At 43.0% G+C, this 16,993-nt stretch overlaps 2 protein-coding genes across 9 annotated transcripts in view; one reads left to right on the top strand and one right to left on the bottom strand.

Moving 5' to 3' along the window:
• Positions 1–1,549: 1,549 nt before the first annotated feature.
• LOC115392542 (very long-chain acyl-CoA synthetase-like) lies at positions 1,550–12,974 on the top strand. Its single transcript, XM_030097230.1, has 10 exons — positions 1,550–2,027; positions 3,972–4,181; positions 8,146–8,304; positions 8,402–8,526; positions 8,609–8,803; positions 11,242–11,332; positions 11,550–11,748; positions 11,851–11,948; positions 12,034–12,164; positions 12,798–12,974. The coding sequence occupies exons 1-10, from the start codon at positions 1,550–1,552 to the stop codon at positions 12,972–12,974; spliced, it is 1,863 nt and encodes a 620-aa protein (XP_029953090.1).
• Positions 12,975–14,888: 1,914 nt separating this feature from the next.
• tjp1b (tight junction protein 1b) overlaps positions 14,889–16,993 on the bottom strand; it is a 54,815-nt gene continuing 52,710 nt past the window's right edge. For all 8 annotated transcript variants that reach the window (XM_030097221.1, XM_030097223.1, XM_030097225.1 and 5 more), the window contains one exon: positions 14,889–16,271. In XM_030097221.1, coding sequence (XP_029953081.1) covers positions 16,177–16,271 — 95 coding nt within the window. In that variant the 3' untranslated portion in view covers positions 14,889–16,176. The remainder of the gene's footprint in view (positions 16,272–16,993) is intronic.

Raw genomic sequence — 16,993 nt, 5'->3', positions numbered from 1 at the left:
TTTTAAATCAGCTTACCATCAGTTACTTCTTCACCCTGATAGCCGAAGTCTCACTGCTTTTATGACACACGATGAACTTTTCCAGTATACCAGAGTTACTTTTGGGCTAGCTTCAGCACCATCTGCATTTCAGAAAACGATGTACACAGTCCTGAAAGATTTGCCAGGTGTACAACATTATTTGGATGACAATATTGTGCATGGCCCTTCCAAAGAAAAGTATGATGAATACTTATATTCTGTCCTCAAACATCTGAAAGGAGTCGGCCTGCAGATCAACTTTGAAAAAAGCTCATTCGGTAGGACAAGCATCCCATTCCTGGGACATGTCATCTCCCAGGAAGGCCTGCATCCTAGCCCAGAGCACCTGACAGCCATTGCTGAAGCTCCTGCCCCAAAGGGCATGGCAGCTCTGCGTTCTTTTCTGGAACTGACATCCTGGTTCAGTAAGTTCTTATACTATGCAACAGCAGTAGAGCCACTGCGAGAACTAATGAGATCAAACAACCAAGCTGGACTAGAATGGACTGATGAAGCAGACAAAAGCTTCAATGATCTCAGAACAATGCTCCGGAAAAGTCCAGCGCTTGCCATTTACAACCCTGTGCTCCCAACATTTATCACAACCGATGCCTCAGAATATGGGCTCGGTGCGGTTCTGACAGTTCTGTACTTTTTGAGGTCACTGAGAAAGGTCAACGTGTCCCAGGACCTGCTGCTGTCCTTCTGCAGGTGTTCTGCAGAGAGCATCCTCACCCACAACATCTTGGTGTGGTTCATGAGCAGCTCTCAGGCCGACAGGAAGGCTCTGGATAGAGTCAAGAACTCAGCACAGAACATCATGGGAGAGCAGCTGTCCTCTCTGTCAGACATCTACAACACCAGATGTCTGCTCAGGGCCACAAGCGTCGCCGGTGACAGTTCACACCCTGGGCTCACTGCTGCCCTCAGGGAGGAGATACAGGTCTATCAAGGCCCGCACCTCCAGATTCAGCGGGTCCTTCTACCCCAGTGCAATCAGAGTCCTGAACACAGTACTCTGTTAAACTGTCTACTACCAATGTAAATATTTCTGCATTGATATACGTACGTATATTTATCTCTCATCTGTACAGTAAACAATAGATATATTGTTGTCCTATTGCTGCTGCCAGGCTCTCTGCTGTACATCGGCACATTTGTACATTTGTACTTTTATGATCCTACACCCCCCCCCCCCCTTGTATTTTTGCTGCTCTGTGTGTATATATTTGTATTATTTATTGCTATTCTTTTTTTCCCTACTTTAATCACTCTATTACACCAAAGAGTTGTTTTTAAATTTCGGTGTACATGTATGATGACAATAAATGCATTCTATTCTGTTCTATTCTAAATGTGTGGACAGTGTGGACTTTGTTTTGTTTTTTGTTTTTTTTTAGTGTGGACTGATAACACGCACAGTTTAGCTGCACAGAGCTCCGCCTCCCGCTCCGGGGGATGAACTGTCACTGCAGTAACCTCTTCAGAATCAGACGGACACCAGTCTGGCTGCAGCTCATCTGCTAAAATGTTGGTGTGTTTCACGGTGGCAGCCGGACTGGCGCTGATCGTCCTCTTCCTCCTCAGAGAGCGATTCCCGTACTTCTTCCAGGACTGCGCCTACATGCTGCAGAGACTCAGAGTCATGATCAGGATGAACAAATACAAGAAGTCCAAGCCTTTTTACAGCATCGTGGACCACTTCTTGGATGCGGTGAGCAGACATCCCTCCAAGGTCTTCATTCACTTCGAAGGCCGTGCGTATTCCTATGGAGAAGTGGACAAGCAGAGCAACAAGGTGGCCCGGGCTCTGCAGGCTGAGGTCCGGCTCCAGGAGGGCGACTCAGTGGCTCTGTTTCTGGCCAACGAGCCCAGCTTCGTGTGGACTTGGCTCGGTTTGGCCAAGCTGGGCTGCCCGGCGGCTCTGCTCAACTTCAACATCAGATCCAAGTCCCTGCTGCACTGTCTCTCCTGCTGTGGAGCCAAAGTGCTCCTCACCTGTCCAGGTAAGACACGTGCTCAGAGACGAGGGAAGAAACAACAACAGTTTAATAGCACCACAATCTACTTGAATACTTTTAGAAATCATAAATAGCTTCTGACCAGATCCACAATTTAGACTATTATTAAAACTTGATCTGAATTTTGGTGGGAGAATCATACTTTCAAAATAACTATTTCATATTGGTAGACGAAACGGGGTGCCAATACTTTTTAGGTAATCCTGATTGTACCTGAGAACAGAGCTTTATGAGTATTTTCAAGTTGTACTGCTTTAATTGATCACAATGTAGTTCAAAATGTCAGAACTCTTCCCCTCTCTGGCTTCAGTTCTGGCCACATTTAAGAGAACATAACATCGAATGCGTCATATTTCCTGTCATTACTTTTTAACTTGTGTAAACAATTTTATCCTCTTCTCAGGGGTGTTTAACTAATAGTAACTTTGCCCAGCATGAGTTTCAGATAGATTAGCTTGTTACTGACTGTTTTGCTTCATGATAATCATTTGTGGTGCTTGTCATTCATATACTTGTGATGGCCTTGATGCTTCTTGTTTCATCATGTCTGAGCGACCTGGAAAGAGATTATGGTAACACTTTACTTGAAGCACCCGGTATAACACGTTATAAGTAGTTATAAACACTCATAAATGACCATAATGCTTTATAACCCACTATACAGCATAGGGTTAGGTAAGTATTCATAAAAATAGGGTTAGGGTTAGGGTTAGGTCCTGATGTTATAAAGCATTGTGATCATTTATGAGTGTTTATAACTATAGTTATACAGTACAGTGCTATAATGTACTTATAATGTGTTATACAGGGGTGCTTCAAGTAAAGTGTTACCGAGATTATTAAAGGAGATTTTAACTAAGATGAAAGCGAGCAACTCACCTCATGTCAGTGCTCGACTGAATATATGACTTCGTCTTTTGACCTAAACTGATGATAAAATAAGGAAATTATTTCAGATTTGTCAATTATTAAAGTGATACTAAGGAACTTTTCAACCTTAACAAAACATTTTAATATCTTTTGTGATGATACATCGACTTACAACTAGTTGAATGACCCCTCTGTCACGAGCTGAGGGCGTCAGTATTGCTTTCACTTGGACTAAGCAGCTGTGAGGAGGGTGGTAGGAACCCTGCATACTAAAAAACTCCAAATGTGCGGACTGCTTTACGGCATGCGTCACATCATGATATAGCATTGTTTAGCCACCATTACATTCATTACCTCGTCGCTATCCATCCTTCACACAGCCACTAGAAACAAATGTAGGCGAGTTCAGTCCGACAGCATGCCACCGGGAGCAGCATTTTACGACACCGTGCGCTAGTCCTCATGGGAACTGTAGTATTCGTTCAGACAAAACACTACCGCTTTTGTCCACTGGCGCCGCCAAAATAAAAAAAAAACTGAAAGTTCCTTAGTGTTGCTTTAAAATCTTGACCCTCTGGTGAAAAAGCTCAAAGTTTCCGTTGTACTGCAGGAGGCCCAGAAATCGTTTGCTGCAGTGACTGAAACAGTCATGATGTGTATTACGCTTTGTGAATACCTTTTTGTTGAGCTCTCTCCTTCAGCTCAAGATCAAAAGTAGCTGTGTGTTCCTGACTTAAACTACAGTAAATATTTCAAGACAAGCCAGAAAATATACACCAACAAAACAATTCAGGATTAAGGAGTGAATATTATAATGGTATTTCTCTGTGTTTGCTCCACTTATCTGACTGAGTTCATTGAGGTTCTTTGTCACTGAATACTTGTTTTCTTTTAGCCTTATGGCACTGCAGTGTCTCCCACAGAGAAATACATACATTTGAGCAATGTGTTTCTCAACATGTACTGCTATCCCAGAGGGTCTTCTAACTTGATCTCAGCCAATGTACAGAGCAGCCTTTACATATTGTGTAGCAGTGACAGACTTTCCTGTATTTGCAGAGCTGCAGGATGCTGTGGAGGAGATTCTGCCCACGCTGAAGGAGCAGGGTATCAGGGTGTTCATCCTGTCAGACAGCTGCAGCGTGCCTGACATCGTCCCTTTGTCTGTCAAGATCTCCCAGGCCTCTAATGAGCCACTGTCTCCGGCCCTCAGGTCCAACGTCAACATCAGGACTACGGCTGTGTACATCTACACATCTGGTACCACAGGTATACCAGAGAACTTCCTCTGCTGTGGAGAATGTGATCAGTGATACAGCTGTAAACAGGCAACATCATCATAATCAGTTCGGCAAATGTGGGCTCGATGATGTGTATTTGTAGTACAGAAGTATGGGTACTGGTTCACAGCAAGAAGGTTTCGGTTACAAATTGCTGGTTAACTACCATGCTACTCAACTCTGGTCCTTGTGGGCTGCAGTCCTCCATGTTTTAGGTCTCTCCCAGTTGCAGCATACCTGACTGCAATGAGGGGTTCGTTTCTGGGCTTTTTTACAGGAATGATCGAGATATCAGCGTCAGACTGAGTTGTGCTGAAGCAGGGAGAGCGCTAAATCATGCAGGACAGCAGCTCATGGGGACCAGGGTTGAGTAGTCCTGCTCTAGACCTTTGGCTAAGCCCCGCCCTCAGATGCAAACGACCCAATAGCATTCCATACACATCCCAGCTGGAGACATTTTTGTCAGTTTCTGGGATGAAAAAAAATGACCAAAGGATGTGCTTGAAGTACATGCAGCAGTACACGGAAGGATAAAGCACTAAATACATCACCAAAGCGTCTTTTTCACTGTTTCAATTCATCTGCTCTCTTAGCTTAGCATAGATGCTAATGTAGCCTGAAATGCAATTTCGATCAGAAAACGATAAATCATTCAGTTCTACTGGTTGTAAATTTCCTGGAGGTGTGATTACCAGTGGGCGCAGTCCGCTAATCAGCTAACCGTTAATTAGCGAAGCTAACATTTTCATTAGCGGATTAGCTGTTCAGCTAACTTTGAAAAACATTAGCGGATTAATTAGCTTCCGCTAAATTTACAAATTAGCGATTCTGGTTTCCTAGGGTACTTGAACGCCTCTCGTACGTGCTTCCTACTGTGCAAAGTAATGAAAAGTCTCTTCTCTGCAGTTAAAAAACGCCAAAAATTGTTTCGAAAAAACATGAATTTTGTAATGCATATAACTCCCGATCCGTTTGTCCGATTGAAACGATTCAAAAACTGTTACAAAGCCCCGAAACTCAAGATTCCGGGGGTATTTGAATGACTCGTGTACGTGTTTGCACCATGGCGTGACGTCAACAAATAATCCCCTATGGCGCTCTCGGCGCTCGCGGAGAAAATAGGGAGGAGCGCAGCGGTCACGCTACGCCGCTCCGCACGGCGCTACCCTGTGCCACCCCACGCCTCCTGTATGAACTGTCAGATAGGTTAACAGGGGTGCCGATCCAAAACTCGGTGTGCGGCGCGTGGAAGCGGCGCATCCTGTGTGAACCAGGCGTTAGCGGTTAGCGGTTATTGTTAGCTTCGGCTAAATCTTTTAGCAGTTTATCGGTTTAGCGTTATCGAAGCTAACTTTTCAGTTAGCGGAAGAACGGTTATCGAAGCTAACTTTTTGGTTAGCTGTGCCCACCACTGGTGATTACAGTGTGGGTCTTTATGTGTTGGTTTCTGATCAATAGACAGTTTTATCAAAGGTAAATACAAATGACATACTTTTGTGTAGAATTTGTTACCATTTTATCATTATCTGACTTATATTTCATCTTTACTGGTGTTTCCTCCCCATATTTATGTTGAACTTTTGTTGTATTCACCTTTTGTGTAATTATACTTTAAAAAGTAGGGCACGCTGTAGTACATCAGTGCTTTTGTTACGTGCAGGATCTACTTTTTGGTCAGACGTCGATGTTGACCATTGACGCTGAGCTGTTGTTTCCCTGGCAGGACAAACTGTTTTTCATAAATAAACATTTGAAGAAGTAGCACTGGAGTGCCCGAAGCAGGAGTAGACACTGTGTCATAGAATCAACACCACCTTTACGGTGGGAGTTATTAAACTAGGTATGCTAGTGCGATAAAACCATCCAGTAAATGACATTAAGCCTGCCCTGTGACGGAGAAGCAGAGGTCGGACAGCGTCAAGAGCAATGTGCCAGCGTTTAGATGGAGCCCGGCGGCGCTTCCTGGCCAATCAACATCAAGACATCGGTTGGTCAACTACTGTGTTTTGAGTGACTCTAACAGTGACTGTTTAGTGCGACAGCATAGGATAAGACGATTGCTGCAATAAATGTTTGAAGTTTGGCAGTTAGCTGCTAAGTTAGCGGCTACGTTAGCGGCTAAGCTACCAGAAGTTGGTGCCATCTTGTTGGCATGAACCTGAAGTGCACACACATCTGCATGGAGCGGTCCATGCAGATGTGGTTGAAGACTTGTCAACGGAAGGCTTTCTCAATACGTATCAATGTTTCACTGCCTTGAGGGGTCACCCAAAGAAGCTCTGGTCCAATCAGGGGTATCATTTCGTGGGGGCAAAACAAGCGCTGGAGGATCTCCACAGCTTCCTGGCAGAAATCAACAAAGAAGGGGTTCAAAAGGAGAGCAGCTGTGGCTGGAACCGTCTGGGTGTGGGAGTTTAGTCCAGCTGACTCACCACATCGAAATGGGGCAGCGGAGGCAGCTCTTCGCGTGTTGAAGAGATCTTTGGGCAGCGTTGGTGTGGATGGTAACCTGACCACTTTGGAGTTCCAAACCCTCCTCTACTTGGCCGCCATCCTCTCCAATGAGAGGCTGATCGGTGCCTCAGTTCAGGTTCAAGAGGAGACTGTGGATGTTGTAATGCCAAAATCCTTACTGTTGGGGCGTGCAGGGCCCAGAGATGACAACCAGGGCTTTGGATTCCCTGCCTACCCTTTCAGTTGTCTGCGCGCAGTCCGGGTGGAAGTGAGCAAGTTCTGGAGACGTTGGAGCCAGTTGGCCTGGCCTCACTTGCGACAGAAGTGGCATGCCCCAGCCAGGAATGTTTCTGTTGGTGACCTGGTCTGGGTGGCGGACCAAAACACCCTCTGGGGACTATTCAGGCTGGGTTGTGTTATGGAGGTGCGCTCTGATGATCAGCGTGTTGTCCAGGATCTCAAGGTGAGGACTTGTTATAGCCTCCCCATCGGCCCGTCCAAGGCAACGAAAGACTTGGAACCTTGTCCTTCCACTGTTCTTCACAGGGACGTAAGAAGGCTGTTGGTATTGTTACCAGTAGAGGAACAAGAGGGGCTTCGTGCTCCACCCTAAGTACCTGGAAGAGCTTAAGACTGTGGACTCTGTAAATGTCTTGGACCTATTTCAGAGAATGTATGCTGTTTTTAATTTCAAAACCCAAGGGTTTTGTTATGTTCTGTGTGCTTTGTTCTGTGACCCTACTAGTTGTTGTAGCCTACTTAGTCAATGACACGTAGCCCGAGTGGGAGGTGTGCGGAATTTGTTACCATTTTATCATTATCTGATTTATATTTCATCTTTGCTGGCGTTTCCTCCCTGTATCTATGTTGAAGTTTTGTTATATTCGCACGTTTTGTGGAATTATACTTCAACAAGTAGGGTACACTGGAGTACTTCCGCGCTAGTGTTACATGCCGGATCTACTTTTTGGTCAGATGTCGATATTGAACGGTGACGCTGAGCTGTTGTTTACCTGGAAGGACAAGCTGTTTTTCATAAATAAACATTTGAAGAAATAGTACTGGAGTGTCCTGAGAATGAGTAGACACTGGTCAACACACCCTTTATGGTAGGAGTCATAAAACTAGGTATGCTAGTGCGATAAATCCGGACAACTATGTCACCTGCAACATTACTGGTTGGTGGAAACATAGCACTTCTGAACAGTTGGTTCAATTGGACATTTTAAAAGACGCAAGCACAAGTAATAGGGTTGAACAGTTTATGGATTGACGCGAGGCCCTGCTTTCCTTACGTGACCAGTGGATCAGTAGTGATTTGGGTGCTTAATTTCTCTGCCATTACATTACATACTGTGCTGGCTGTTGACTGTGTAATACTGCAGTGTTCACATTCTGGATACTCTGTGAGTACACTATGGACAGTTGAGACTCTATCTCTGTGTTTCGAACAAAAGCAAGATGCAACACTAGTATTTCTTTATTTTTGAATTTGTCAGGTTTCCCCAAAGCTGCCATTATCACTCATGGGAGGTTATGGGGTGCATCCTTCTCGCTGTTTACATGTGGAGTCTCTGCAGAGGATATTATCTACGTGAACCTGCCCTTGTACCACCTGGCAGGCTTTGTGGTTGGAACGATCGGAGCAATGGGGAGAGGTAACAATCTTCATGACTGAAGATACAAATTAATCTCCACAGATGGTTTGGGAGTATCACAGTGAGATCATGCTGGTGTGATTTGGTGTTTTTGCAGGTATAACTGTCATTCTGAAGAGAAGGTTTTCAGCCTCTCAGTTTTGGGATGACTGCAGGAAGTATAATGTGACAGTGGTGCAGTACATCGGTGAAACTCTGCGTTTCCTCTGCAACACACCCAAAGTACGGACATTTCTGAACAAGCTGTGATGATCACTTCTTGATGAATGTGATGTTTTGTGACTGTTGATTTGACTGTTTGTAGAAAGACAATGAGAACAACCACAAAGTGAGAATCGCCATCGGCAACGGACTCCGAAGTGACGTTTGGTCTGAATTTCTGAATCGCTTCGGGGATATAAAAGTCAGAGAGGTATACGCAGCCACTGAAGCAAACATTGTGTTCATCAACTACACTTCCAAGATCGGTGCTGTGGGACGAAGGAACATTCTGCATCAGGTATGAAGAAAGGAGGTTTTGAGCATAACAGGTTATGTTTGTGTAATAAGTGAGGGTGTGTCCTCACGAGATCAACACAACATATCAAAGTGTGCATAGTTATTAGTCAGATTAACTTCCCATTGAAAAAATATGCCAGAAAACAGAATAAAGTGACTCTGAAAAGTCAAAATATTGCCTTGTTGCAAGAATTTAACAGTTTATATTAAAAAAAACTTTAAGGAAAAAAGAATTCGGTGCGAGTGGAGTTTATTTCCAAACACACGGCAGCAACAGCTGTCATACCAGGAAAACCCTTTTGACAGGTAACTTCCGCGTTTATCAATCCTGCCACCAGTGCACACACCTCCCCACGTCAGCAAGCCCCACCCCTTCTAATGTGAGGAAACCAAGCAGCTACACAGACACCACACACACAAATTAACTTGCAAGGATTCATGAGAGGTCAAGCATGAAGGTACAAGTACATTTGTCTTCCAGCACTGGCAAATTCCGCAGTTGTAACCTTCCTCAGAACCCAAAAGTACAAGGTGTTCAGAGCTCAGAGACAAGGCCAAGTTAAGGAGGATTAATATCTCACCACCACTCAACACTCAACAAGATACAGAAGTTGAAACATCAAGACAGGGCCAAGAAATACTTGAAGACAGATATTTGAGAGGACTATTCAACAGGTAGTCGGATCTCAGATCCAGAAGGAACAATGCAGTTTTTTTGTCCTGGCCGTGGAACACAAGACCAGCTCTGTACCCTTCACAGGGTGCTCGAGGGCTTGTGGGGGTTCACCCAATTAGTCCATATGTGCTTTGTGGATTTGGATTTGGATCGTGGATATGTTTTCGAGGCATCTTGTGCAGGGTGCTTCAAGAGTACAGAGTCCGGGGCCCCCTGTTAAGGGCCATCTCGTCTCTGTATGACCGAGGTAGGTGTCTGGTTCACTTTGTTGGCAGTCGGACCTGTTCCCGGTGCATGTTGGACTCCGGCAGGGCTGCCCTTTGTCACCGGTTCTGTTCGTCATTTTCATGGACAGAATTTGTGGAAGAAACCGGTGGCTGGTCCAGTTCGGGGACCACAGGATTTTGTCTCTGCTCTTTGCAAATGATGTTGTCCTGTTGGCATCATTGAATCTGGACCTACAACATGCACTGGGGCGGTTTGCAGCGGCAATGAAGATCAGCACCTCTAAATCTGAGACCATGGTACTCAACCAGAAGAAGGTGGTCTGCTCTCTCCAGACTGGTGGAGAAACCTCGCCCTGTCAACTTGTGTGACGGAAGTCGACATGTAGACGTTTCTGTTAATGCCCTAGTCTGCATTGATGAGATCATTGTATCAGTCCGTCGTGGTGAAGACGAAGTTGAGTCAAAAGGCGAAGCTCTTGATTTTTTTGGCCGAAAGGACAGGATCCCGGATACAAGCAGCTGAAATGAGCTTCCTTCGTAGGGTGGCTGGGTACTCCTTTAGAGATAGGGTGAGGAGCTCAGTCACCAGGGAGGAGCTCGGAGTAGAGCCGCTATGCTTACTTAGGAATTGAGTTCTAATGCAGGTGACAAAAATTCCTTCAATTCTTACCTCTTGTTTCAAGTGAAAGTCCAGTTTAGAAATTAGTTTTGACACTGGATTTATAATCCTCTTTGATACAAAAGTGGACACTTCCACTGCACCTGTAACATAAGAGTCTCTGAACTCTCAAGCTCCCCCTACCATGAGGCAGAAGAACTGCCTGCCTCACCTCGAGCCTTTCCACTGCCTGATTCAGTTCACATCAGTGCAATAATCAGCCTAACTCTATGAAGTCATGGGGAATATCGTAACATTTTCTGAAACATTTCATTGAAGAGACAGAGTTGGTAGCTCGCTCTCATTTAACGGCCTGTGAAGGATTGCGCAATCAGGGTGAGGCTCAGTCAGTGCATTCCTCAAAACATCATGCAAAGGGAGGCCAGAAGTTGAACTGGGAATGTGCAAATTTAGTGATTTCCAATTAAGAAAGAAAAAAAAAAAAAAAAAAAAAAAGGGTGAAATAGCCACAGGATACCCATAAATGTTTAATTTATTAATTTAGCGCTTTCAGCTTAGTCATTGGCACTGTGTTAGGATATAAAACTGTTAAGTGTTTTATTAGTGTTAAAAATAAAGAATGTACCTCATAATCCATAAACAAAGCAATTAACATCTGAGGCCCCTCTAATGCAACTAACTTAAACATTACAGAACTGCCAAACCTATTCATAGCCGTCACAATCACAAAGAAGTGAAACAAACAATTTTTTATGCATTAACACAATTTTTATAATGGTGATTCTCTGAAAGTGACGTTTGAGACATTTAAGGTGAAATTAATGCACAATTACAGTCTTCATCATAGAGATAATGATTGATGAAACTGTTTCAGTCATCTCCAACAAATGATGACATTTTTGTTTTGCCCTTCTCAGTTTATGTTCCCACACGCATTTATCAAGTTCGATGTTGAGAAGGAGGAACCTGTCAGAAACTCTGATGGTCTGTGCATCAAAGTAGCCACAGGTGAGGCACTAAGAAACCTTTAAACCTTGTTTTTTTTTTTCTTTTATACATTTTCAAACTAAAAAACAAATTTCAGTTGACAAAGGATATCTTGTGTGTGTGTGTGTTTTCAATACTGAGATACAGTCTAAGTATTTAATTTAAATAATGTATCACAGTATTAATCTGTAAACTTTGGGTTTGGGACTTTGATGTTTTTCACACTTTTCTTTATCAGGTGAGACGGGACTTTTAGTGAGTAAAATAACGCAGAGGTCTCCATTCAGTGGCTACGCTGGCAACAAGCAACAGACAGAGAAGAAGCTCCTCCGAGACGTCTTGAAAAAAGGAGATCTGTACTTCAACACGGGCGATCTGCTGCGGTTCGATGAGGAAAACTTTGTGTACTTTCAGGACCGTGTTGGTGACACTTTCAGGTTTGACCACTCAGTTTCTGTCGTACTGTTTTTCAGTTTTTCATTTGTTGCCTCTTGAACCAGTTTCCTCTTGACTTATTCTTGATCATCTGTTGATCTCAGATGGAAAGGAGAAAACGTGGCCACATCCGAGGTTGCAGATATTCTCACCATGGCTCATTGCGTGTTAGAGGCAAATGTTTATGGTGTCAAAGTTGAAGGTACAAACATTCTGCAGGACTTGAATGTGGGGTGTGGATTTTTCATTTCGTCTCATCTTTCTGTGAATTCAACCATCTTGAAAAGGTCATGAGGGACGGATCGGCATGGCAGCCATCACGCTGAAAGAAGGGGAGGACTTTGATTGTTCAGACACTTACAAGCAGGTTTCCAATCACCTCCCAGCTTACGCAAGACCCAGATTCATCAGGATTCAGGTAAGGACAAGGTGTCATCTTCTGTGGATTTACCAGATTACAAAAGAGACTTGAGGCTTGTATTATGAAGCTGGATTGCTTCTTATCGAGGTATCTTCAGGGATTAACCCTGGGTTTTCTGATGCACGGCACTGGTCCTCTTCTGACCGGGGAAAAAATCAACATGGTAACTTACACTGAACAGGTCAACTGCCCCGGTGCAGGTTATGTCCAGGATGAGAGATCAGCAATTATAACATAACTGCCTCCTGAAAAATCAGATCTCTTGGAAAATTAATTGCCCTTTCTTAAAAAATCCTGTCAACACAGATGCATGGACCTCTGTTTTTAAAATTTTTTCTCCATGGTAAAGTACGCTGCTCTTTGGGGTTTCTCTGTCTTTGCAATCAGTCATACCATCCCCTTTTATAGAAGCACACACTGATAAAGTCTGGCAAAACCTGAGCTGAATTACCGAGTAGATAACCTGCTTCACAATCCCGCTTATCAGGATTTTGAATGTCTGGCTAAGTCAAACCAGTTTAATGGAGAGATTTCCTGAGTATGTTAATCCTGCTTTGCAGTACAGGCCTTTGGTCATGGAGGCTTCTCTTCTGTGTTGATCTAAATTTTCACCTTCATACTGTGTTGTAGCCGTGCCTGGAGTTCACTGGAACATTCAAGATGAAGAAAGCGAAGTTGGTGGAGGAGGGATTCAACCCTGCTCATATAGAGGATCAGTTATACTTCCTGGACACTGATAAAAGGACTTACGTTGCTCTGACTGAGGAGATCTACAGAGCCATCAGTTCCAGGGAGATTAAACTTTAACTCAGGAGCTGCAGGAGTCGCTGTTGGGACGAATCAGCTCATTTGTGAATCGAAACTCAGCTAAGCTGGATGATGAAATGTCACATTTGAAAATATGTTTGAAATTAACACAACTGTGAAATCATATATTTCTTAAATGCCAATAAGATGTAAATCATAGGTTTGTCTCAGTGCTACAGATTAGAATAATTTAGGTACGAATCAAATCAAACTATTTCTATTGCACAATAATGTACAATAAGCAGGAAATTTACTGTGAAATTAATTAAAATCATTCCCATTTTTCACCTGTCACTGAAGAAACATTCCCTTTGAACAATCTGTCGTCTCCATCAATATCTTGTCTTACTTTCTGCACCTTTAAACTATTGAATAAAAACTCAATTAACTTTTTCACTGACCGTTTCATTTTTAGTCAACAGATTTCCAAGGAGCAGGGACGCAGATAAAAACATCTGATTAAAAAGGAACTGATTTCTGATACGAAGCAAGTGGTTGCATGCAAGGGAATTGAACTTTAGGGAAATCAAATTTCAGTTGTAAGCAAACTGCAGCAGGATGTGAGCCTCCATGTGACTTTCAGAATCACTTTGTTCTTGCACAAGTTTTGTTTCACATTAAAAACTAGAAAAGCGCTGTGAGACTGCATATCTCTGCCAAACAGCTCACTACACTGAACTTTTCAACATCAAGGCCAACGAGAGAAAACCAAGAGATGTACAGAAAACACGCAGGTCCTTGAAGCATCACGACCCAAGAGTGAGTGAATGACTCACTTTCCATCACAGTAACACCCTGAAATCTAGACAGTGATGGAGTCGCCTCAGGACACATCCGACTCTCCGAGAGAGGACTCAGCTGGAATCCACACCGAGACCCCACAGGGACATAAAGCGTCAAGTCTGAATCAATTCTTTTTTCCCCCCTAAATACATTTCAAATGTTCCAAAACAAATGCTTGAAATAGCTTAGAATCGGATCCATGTGCTCTTGATTACTTTTTCTGGGCAGATCTGAAACACATGACGCTCCTGAGCAGCTGGGCTCCTCATTTGATCATTGTCAATCTGATGTTATTGTGAAGAGGAGCAGTTTGACCCAAATCTGCAGTGGTCACTTTTCACAGAACAGCCACTGTGACCTCAAGACGTGACCACCGGTAGCACTGCATGAGTGAAATCAATACCCAATACCAATAATTAGGGTGTCAGTTAACTCAACTGACAGGATATGTCAGGAAACAGCTGTGAGTGTTTCAACATGTGGTCAGTGGAGAAATCCTGAAGCCTCGAAAGAATGTCTGGCAGATGAGCGTTTGGGTGTATCAAGACATAAAAAAAAAAAAAAAACATCTGGAAAGCTGAAGCAACAACACAAACTGGAGAATTCAAAGGAGCACTTACTTTATAAATGAATTTATTTAGTAATACAGTGGTATACTTAGAAATGTGCTGCAAAGGAAAAAAAAAAAAAAAAAATTGAACCAAAGAAAAATCGAAATAAATAAAAACAATGTCAGCCACACGGGAAATAAAACTAGTATTGGGTTGAAGCAGTGTTATCATATCAAAAGAAAAATAGTACTGATGTGCCATAATAAATTGTCTATTAGTACAAAAATACATTTCAGGGCACACAATACAGCATCCAGTATCACAAATAAAGGAAGGGACCACTCTTCACAGCAGCCCCCCTCAAGTACATCTTTTAAAATCATTTAAACCAAGCACTTCTCTATTTTGTAAATAAGAATAAAAAGTTTTCTGACAGTTAAAAATGCCTTAAGTAGTGTGTGTGTATATGTTGGTAGAAAAGTGTCGGACTTATTACTGCTTATGTCAGTTCCAAGGCTCAGGGGTATAACCAGAATACAAACATAACCAATGTAACCGCTTTCTCTTTTTTAAACAAACGTTTTCTCTTTTATACAAAATAACAAAGATGTACAAAAGTTCATTTACAGAGAACCAAGGCCATATGCTAGCAATATGTACAGCCACAATTTAAACATCTTCTAGCTTTTTGTATTTCCTCAGACTTCAATATGCATAGCAGTAAAAGAAAGCATACCTTTTCATCAGCCTCAATTTATTCTCGTGTGCTAAAATCTGAGTTCTCCGTTCGTGAGAAAAAAAAAAATGCAGAGACGACGTTTGTCTTCCGTAGTGATTGTTAGAACTGAAGGAATCCGATGTTTTTTAAAGTTTCACTGAAAAGTTAATATGCAGATAAGGCATCACTGCTTGCAGTGTACGATGGGAATTCCATGTGTTGAACTTAGTAGTAGCAGGCTTCTGGACCTGAGTCATAGCACATGCATAGATCTCTAGACAGCAGGAGTTTGTAAAATCAAGTCAGTATTATTTATCTACGGTAAAACATTTCTACAAAACATCAGGTTTCAGCAGAGAGAGACCCCCGCTGCAACAAATGGGCATTTCCTACTAATACTTCATTCTGTATTTATTTATTTATTTATTATTATCATTTTTTCTTTTCTTAAATATTCTTTAAGATGTCTACGTCTTCCTTCATGAGTCGGCCTCATCTTTTCTCCAGTCCTTCATCAGAGATCCTTCATGAGTGAAACGCATGACCAACGGACTCACAAACAAAAGTTTTGCATATACCAACTTTACTGTTTGTGAGTGTTTTTCTTTTCTTTTTCTTTTTTTTTTAAATACAGTACGCAAAAAAATTCCATTACACTATTAAACAAGTTTTTTTTTTCCAAAATTCTCCTTCCCCCCCCCCCCCCCCCCCCCCCCCTTGCACTGCTCTGACCTTTTAGAAAATTAGATAAAAATGTCAAAATGGGCTATTTCAGTCTGTGGCACTGGTCATGCATTCCAACTCCAGTTCCTGTGTTTAGATAACGTGTTTTAATCTTTTATTTTTTGCAAGCCTTGAAAAGCACCGAAAAAAAAAAAAAAAAAAAAAGAAAGAAAAGAACAAGAGTACAGCCTTGAGGATGCTGGACTACTCCGACTCTCCTTGTGTAAGTGTGTTTGTGTAACTTTTTTCCTTTTTTTTTTCTTCTTCTTCTTCTTCTTCTTCCTGTTTTAATTTTGGGCACAGTAAACAACGTGAGGGTGGGTGTGGAGTTCGTACTTGGAGAGTTGTGCGTCCGGCCTCGCACAGCGGAGGCGACCCCCAGGCCCCGTGTTCATCACATTCAGTAACAGGCCAGCTGTTGCCCTCTTCAGAAGTGGTCAATGAGCACAGACACGCAGTTTGCACCCACCAGGTAGTTTGGGTCTCCGGGGAGAGATTTGTTCTGCCACGTTTTGGGATCACCTGCAGGGGGGGGGGGGGGGGGGGAACGGAAGGAGGCGCGGCGTCAGCGGCTGCTTTCAGCGACTCACACACAACTCACATGCTCAGGTTAAAAAAGTTTCCAGATGAATAAGGGAACACAGGTGGGCAACATTCAGTAAATCATTTCATCAGTGCATGAAATGCTAACAAATAATCAAGAATATGTCAAAAAAAAAGAAAAAAAGGGGGGGGGGGGCAGCATTGTTTTTAATCTAAAAAGTCCTAAATGTTTGGATTTAAAAAATATAAATTGCTGTAGTTTAATTATTTTTCATATTCTATAATTAATTCCATCCAGGCTCAACGTGCTGCACACTGGTGCAGTGTTTAAGAGTTGCTGGTTCAAACCCAGACTTGTCTTCGGAGTCTTTCTCTGTGGAGTTTGCATGTTTTTCCTTTGTTGCCGGGCTTTCTGTGTTTTTGTGACGTGAGGTTATTTAAAGATCCATGGATTACCCATGTGTGTGTGTGTGTGTGTGTGTGTGTGTGTCTATCTCTGCCCTGTGGCTGACCGGTGCCCTGTCCAGGCTGTAGCCTTGCATCGGCCCCGCTGTAAGCTGGGATTGGCAGCAGCGCCTCTGAACCGGAAGAAGCAACATTAAAGATGATTGGACTAAACAGATTAGCCCGTGACTCTGTGACCCCGTGACCCCCTGCAGCATACTTGGCCTATTTGAGGCGTGGAATAACTTCGCCCAGCC

This window comes from Salarias fasciatus, chromosome 7 (assembly GCF_902148845.1).
Source record: "Salarias fasciatus chromosome 7, fSalaFa1.1, whole genome shotgun sequence".
Taxonomy (NCBI): domain Eukaryota; kingdom Metazoa; phylum Chordata; class Actinopteri; order Blenniiformes; family Blenniidae; genus Salarias; species Salarias fasciatus.
Note: the sequence above shows the minus strand (reverse complement) of the source record. Positions and strands in the feature narration are given on the sequence as shown.